Raw genomic sequence first — 7,500 nt, 5'->3', positions numbered from 1 at the left:
TCATGAGCCTCCTCACTCTCAGCCAGTCACTTCTCTAAACTACACTACCCATAATCCCACTCATCTGGACCACAGCATCATGAGCCTCCTCACTTTCAGCCAGTCACTTCTCTAAACCACACTACCCATAATCCCACTCACCTGGACCACAGCATCATGAGCCTCCTCACTCTCAGCCAGTCACTTATCGAAACTACACTACCCATAATCCCACTCACCTGGACCACAGCATCATGAGCCTCCTCACTCTCAGCCAGTCACTTCTCTAAACTACACTACCCATAATCCCACTCACCTGGACCACCGCATCATGAGCCTCCTCACTCTCAGCCAGTCACTTCTCTAAACTACACTACCCATAATCCCACAGCATCATGAGTCTCCTCACTCTCAGCCAGTCACTTCTCTAAACTACACTACCCATAATCCCACTCACCTGGACCACCGCATCATGAGCCTCCTCACTCTCAGCCAGTCACTTCTCTAAACTACACTACCCATAATCCCACAGCATCATGAGCCTCCTCACTTTCAGCCAGTCACTTCTCTAAACTACACTACCCATAATCCCACTCACCTGGACCACAGCATCATGAGCCTCCTCACTCTCAGCCAGTCACTTCTCTAAACTACACTACCCATAATCCCACTCACCTGGACCACAGCATCATGAGCCTCCTCACTCTCAGCCAGTCACTTCTCGAAACTACACTACCCATAATCCCACTCACCTGGACCACAGCATCATGAGCCTCCTCACTCTCAGCCAGTCACTTATCGAAACTGAACCACACTACCCATAATCCCACTCACCTGGACCACAGCCTTGGTCCCAATCACCTCCAGCACCTGGCCACTCCTCCTGGTTCCATCAGGCAAGGTCAGGTGGACGATCTCAGCATACCTGGGGAACTTCACACCCAAAACCAGACACAGGTGAGACCTTTCACAACTCATGTGGGTGCTCATATGTCACAAACTCATTTCAGAATTGCACGTCATTCCACTTTTGAGGGCAAAGAAGTGTGTGAGGCCGATCTACCTTGACATTGTCCAGGATCACCAGAGGTCCGTTGACCCCAGAGACAGTGGAGTAAGCTGGAGACAGAGAGAGAGAGAGAATATAAACATTTTACACATGCAAGACACCTCTTAATGCTTTTTTATTTGCATTTCTCTTCTACCATCACAATTTCTCTTGTCTATTTTTGTTCTATCCACCTTATTCCTTAACCCGGAAATACGTATCGTTGCGATGGTTACGATACTGTTTTCAACTTCCGTTCATTCTGTTAACATGTGCGTTCTCCGTAGGTAACTAGATTATGCCTCAACTTAGATTTCTTTCGAAATGTTGACAATTCTGCCCTCAGCATGTATATAATACATCATATATAACCGATATAAAATAGAAAAGTTTACTTTTATATGCGTTATGATATGTTAAGCACCGTGAACCGTCACGTTAAAATAGATGCAACAATGCAGCTTCGCCGGAAATAGAAAACCGTTTTCGGTGTCATGGCGACCCCCATTGTTGGCTGCGGAATATCGTGGATACATTGTGCCATCTGCTATCGTCATAATGGCACAGCGGTACTGCCTGTCCGTCATGGAGAGGGGCGGAGCCACTAGCGTGTGAAAGGCCTCCATCTCCGGTTAATGAACAGGTCCGTCATCACGGCACCAAAGCCCCTCGTTTTAAGGCCTCCATCTCCGGTTAATGAACAGGTCCGTAATCACGGCACCAAAGCCCCTCGTTTTAAGGCCTCCATCTCAGGTTAATGAACAGGTCCGTCATCACGGCACCAAAGCCCCTCGTTTTAAGGCCTCCATCTCCGGTTAATGAACAGGTCCGTCATCACGGCACCAAAGCCCCTCGTTTTAAGGCCTCCATCTCAGGTTAATGAACAGGTCCCTCACCAAAGCCCCTCGTTTGCCAAACAGTGACCTTTGCGGGAGGACTTTCCAAGGGGGCTTTTTAGAATGCATTTCCATGTTCAAATGCCAAGGGGGAGGGCAAGGGAGCATGCAGTGTGTGTGTGTGTGTGTGTGTGTGTGTGTGTGTGTGTGTGTGTGTGTGTGTGGGGGGGTGGGGGCTTAGAGTGGGCATGCAAAAAGGACTCCCAAGACACAGCATTAGGGTCAAATGATGACTTCCTGGCAGTGTGAGCGGCCATTAGCCTATGCAGTGTGTGTGGGGGGGGGGGGGGACGTGCCTATGCGGCCAGGGGACGTGAATGTCAATGATTTCAGGGCCATTAGCGGTGCAGTGCACTTACAGAAATGGCAAAGTTTGAGCCACTACATGGGCTTTGACATGGAAAACAGAAATAACTAACATTACACATTAAGACCGTGTGTGTGTGTGTGTGTGTGTGTCTCAAAGTAGTGCTGCTCTGCAATCTTTCTTGGGGCTTTCTGTGCATGTGTACACAGGTTCAGGAACTTTCTGGTTGGGTAACCGGAAGAGAGCACACACACACACACACACACACACACAGGGAGGGGAGGGAAGAGCTGGCTGGGGCAGTGTTGTGTCCAGCAGGTCTTCCACCAGAGCACTGGCCCCGTGTTTCTGTGTGAGCCGTCAGTCTCTGGGCCCATATCAAAGAGCAGTGGAAACCAGCCCAGACCGCTTCTCTCTCACACACACACACACACACACACACACACACACACACACACACACACACACACACACACACACACACACACACACACACACACACACACACACACACACACACACACACACACACACACACACACACACACACACACACACACACACTAAAGAGCAATGGAGACGAGCCCAGACTGCTGCTCACACACACACACACACACACACACACACACACACACACACACACACACACACACACACACACACACACACACACACACACACACACACACACACACACACACACACACACACTAAAGAGCAATGGAGACGAGCCCAGACTGCTGCTCACACACACACACACACACACACACACACACACACACACACTAAAGAGCAGTGGAGACGAGCCCAGACTGCTGCGCTCACACACACACACACACACACACACACACACACACACACTAAAGAGCAATGGAGACGAGCCCAGACTGCTGCTCACACAAACACACACACACACACACACACACACACACACACACACACACACACACACACACTAAAGAGCAGTGGAGAAGAACCCAGACACACAGCACACTAAAGAGCCACAGGGGGCCCCACCATGCTACTAATTAACAGCAGCTAACAAAATAACCCAGCGCCGCACCAACGCCTGTTCCCACACACACACACACACACACACACACACGTTTGCTTACACATAGACACACCTGCGCTTTAGCCCCCATTAGCGAGGGGGAAAAAAAGAGTGAAAAGAAAGAGAGGAAGCAGATAAAGGATGGAGTGTGAGACAGACAGGGACTTGAGAAAAGAGAGCCAAGACAGAGTAGGGCTGCAAGGCTTCGCTCACACACTCCTGTCATCACCAACACCAACAATCACACCACAGAGGAGCGTTGCAACGCCTGGAAAATATAACAAAGTAGTAAGCAAAACTACATACGCACACACACACACAGACACACACACACGCACTCCTCTAGTCTTCATCAGAGCCATGATTGATGCAGTGAAGCCTTGTTAATGAGGTTTGGGAACAAGGTAGAATCAAATGATAGTACAATGGTGACTAATCATCATTTCCGTCGTTTCCAGGGTGCTACTGTACTTCAAAACATCCAAAAATGCAACAGAATGTGAAGATTTGTTGAATTCCAAAATGTCAAAATTGCTTTTGGTCTGTGATGTCCACATATCCACTGAGATTAGCATTCAAACCAACTAGCATGGGCACGGCTCCCTTGACATGCGTGACGTATTACTGAAGCCACACTGAAAAAAGAGTCTACTGAACATATGAGTCTATTGAACTAGCGAGTCTACTGAACGCGCGAGTCTACTGAACACGCGAGTCTACTGAACGCGCGAGTCTACTGAACGTGTTTACTGCGCTCCAGTTCCCCGCCTGCACCCCCCCCGCCCCTGCGCAGTGGTCTGGCCCGAGGCTTAGCGCTGGCGCTGGAAGTAGGCTAATGAGTCTTGCTCCTGTAATTGCTTTGCTACAGAGCTAACAAAGATCCTGCTTTGCGGCTAGGCTAACAGAAGGCCTTAGCGATCCGTGATGCAAACCAATGGCACTCGGCAGAAAAGGAGCATTGCAGTGGTGATGCTGCTTTACTGCACGGTGGTGCTATGTAAACATTGTGTTCACACAGTTAAATTATCTGAGCAGTCACAGCCACACACGTTGAAATTACGATATAAAAAGGTAGAGAACTGTATCGTACAATAGACATTTTTTTGTCGTACAACGATATATACCGTAGTATCGCACAGCACTAACGCTGGCCTTGTGCTCACTACGCTGGCCTTGTGTTCACTACGCTGGCCTTGTGTTCACTATGTTCACTACGCTGGCCTTGTGTTCACTACGCTGGCCTTGTGTTCACTACGCTGGCCTTGTGTTCACTATGTTCACCACGCTGGCCTTGTGTTCACTACGCTGGCCTTGTGTTCACTACGCTGGCCTTGTGTTCACTATGTTCACTACGCTGGCCTTGTGTTCACTACGCTGGCCTTGTGTTCACTATGTTCACCATGCTGGCCTTGTGTTCACCATGCTGGCCTTGTGTTCACTACGCTGGCCTTGTGTTCACTACGCTGGCCTTGTGTTCACTACGCTGGCCTTGTGTTCACCACGCTGGCCTTGTGTTCACCACGCTGGCCTTGTGTTCACTATGCTGGCCTTGTGCTCACTACGCTGGCCTTGTGTTCACTACGCTGGCCTTGTGTTCACTATGTTCACTACGCTGGCCTTGTGTTCACTATGCTGGCCTTGTGTTCACTACGCTGGCCTTGTGTTCACCATGCTGGCCTTGTGCTCACTATGTTCACTACGCTGGCCTTGTGTTCACTATGTTCACTACGCTGGCCTTGTGTTCACTATGTTCACTATGCTGGCCTTGTGTTCACTACGCTGGCCTTGTGTTCACTACGCTGGCCTTGTGTTCACTACGCTGGCCTTGTGTTCACTACGCTGGCCTTGTGTTCACTACGCTGGCCTTGTGTTCACTATGTTCACTACGCTGGCCTTGTGTTCACCACGCTGGCCTTGTGTTCACTACGCTGGCCTTGTGTTCACTATGTTCACTACGCTGGCCTTGTGTTCACTACGCTGGCCTTGTGTTCACTATGTTCACTACGCTGGCCTTGTGTTCACTACGCTGGCCTTGTGTTCACTATGTTCACTATGCTGGCCTTGTGTTCACCACGCTGGCCTTGTGTTCACTACGTTCACTACGCTGGCCTTGTGTTCACTACGCTGGCCTTGTGTTCACTATGTTCACTACGCTGGCCTTGTGTTCACTACGCTGGCCTTGTGTTCACTACGCTGGCCTTGTGTTCACTACGCTGGCCTTGTGTTCACCACGCTGGCCTTGTGTTCACTATGTTCACTACGCTGGCCTTGTGTTCACTATGTTCACTACGCTGGCCTTGTGTTCACTACGCTGGCCTTGTGTTCACTACGCTGGCCTTGTGTTCACTACGCTGGCCTTGTGTTCACTACGCTGGCCTTGTGTTCACTACGCTGGCCTTGTGTTCACTATGTTCACCATGCTGGCCTTGTGCTCACTATGCTGGCCTTGTGTTCACTACGCTGGCCTTGTGTTCACCATGCTGGTCTGGATTCCACATCCTGCTGCTACAGTATTTCTCACCCGGCTTCAAATGTGACACTTTGCTGCCATCTCGGAGGTCACTCTATTAACTGCGACTGGAAATAACTTGTGAAAACCCGGCCAATCAGACGTCCTCGTGGGCCCCAAAGGACTGAGCTCACGGCAAGCGCAATCTTCTTCATTGTGTGCCGGTGAGATTCTCCGACACCGAGGGAGAAAGAACTGAAGTGGCGAGGGCTGGGATAAAAACTCGACCCCTCAGACACAGCCAATCAGGCGTCCTCGTGGTCCGTGAGTAGTGGCTAAGCGGCGGCCGTCACTCTGATGTTGTAAATAAGGCATTAGGTTCTCATAATTACCCTTATTAGGCTCCAAGAAAACCACCAGCACCTCCAACAATATGGCCCCGGCGCAGGGTACATCTCTTTACCGATGCAGAAAAATACACGCTTTGTTCAAATTCCTTCCTTTTTTTCACAAGACATTATGGGCTTTTTCCGTTCCTTGCACACACACACACACAACCCACACGCACGCAGACACACACACACACACACACACACACACACAACCATCTCCCAGTACTCTTCTGCCCCTCAGACAAATTGCAGAATGTGCTTTGCTTGGACGTGTTTATAAATGGATTTAATAGCCACACTTACCCTACAAATTGCCCATATGCTTCCAAAGAGATACATATGGCTATTTACTAAGCTCTGATAGTAATTATGATGCCAGAAAATTGCAGTGGTATAATTGTACATCAACCTTTGAAAAAAAAAATAGGCAAACAAAACAGCGCACACACAAAAGCACTAATGGAAAATACTTAAGATGTGAAATCTTAAAAACATTGCTCAGTACATTTGGGGCTACTTCCTTCCCCATTAGGCTAATTAGAGTGGAGACAGAAGCGCCCGCTCCTCACATATCTCACAGAAAAGACTGAGAGAATCAACCCAGAAAATATTCAGAATATTATCACAAATAAATAACAATAAAAAGTAAAAAAAATAAATATTTTAAAAAGTAAAAATAGATGCACAACAAAAAATGAAAATATTTTGAATTTTCATGTACTGTATTGGTGTAAACGCGCACACACACACACGTGATGTGAAAAATAATGTCTATCAATTATATTCATGACTTAATGCTGGTTATGAACTAGCTTACATAGAGCATATTCCCAAAATGATATGAACACACACACACACACACACACACACAGAGCATATCCCCAAAATGATATGAACACACACACACATTCTAGTTAACATACAGCATATCCCCAAAATGATAAGCTCTTTGACATTTATGTCACATGCATTTCCCAATTTTACACCATTTTCGCAAAAAAATCCCTCCACCTCATCACACAAACGCGCGCGCACGCACGCACACACACACACACTCCACCCCATCATACACACAGCATCTCATTCCAGCAAATGTAAAAGGGGGGGGGGGGGGGGCAGTTTCTTCTCCTTTCTTTTAACTGCCTATACATTCAGTCATTCACCATGTCTTTCCTTCGATCTTGCTCTTAACACACACACACACCACACACACACACACACACACACACACACACACACACACTTTCACGTCGGGATCGGGAGCGTCGCGGGATAGAGGGCGGCGGAACACAGTGATTGGGAGCGTCGCGATATGACTGCGGCTGGGGGGCTCGGAACTCAGAGCACGGGCGGGGGGGTAGGGGGTGTCGGTACG

At 48.7% G+C, this 7,500-nt stretch overlaps 1 protein-coding gene across 1 annotated transcript in view; it reads right to left on the bottom strand.

The window, feature by feature from the left end:
* The window catches only part of atp6v1ba (ATPase, H+ transporting, lysosomal, V1 subunit B, member a), a 38,660-nt gene that overhangs the window by 23,220 nt on the left and 7,940 nt on the right, over nucleotides 1–7,500 (bottom strand). Inside the window, exons 2-3 of the mRNA XM_062519376.1 lie at nucleotides 1,043–1,098; nucleotides 814–912 (exon numbers count right to left, since the gene is read on the bottom strand). Of these exons, the coding sequence (XP_062375360.1) occupies nucleotides 814–912; nucleotides 1,043–1,098 (155 nt within the window). The remainder of the gene's footprint in view (nucleotides 1–813; nucleotides 913–1,042; nucleotides 1,099–7,500) is intronic.

The sequence above is a fragment of the Sardina pilchardus genome, chromosome 18 (assembly GCF_963854185.1).
Source record: "Sardina pilchardus chromosome 18, fSarPil1.1, whole genome shotgun sequence".
Lineage (NCBI taxonomy): Eukaryota > Metazoa > Chordata > Actinopteri > Clupeiformes > Clupeidae > Sardina > Sardina pilchardus.
Note: the sequence above shows the minus strand (reverse complement) of the source record. Positions and strands in the feature narration are given on the sequence as shown.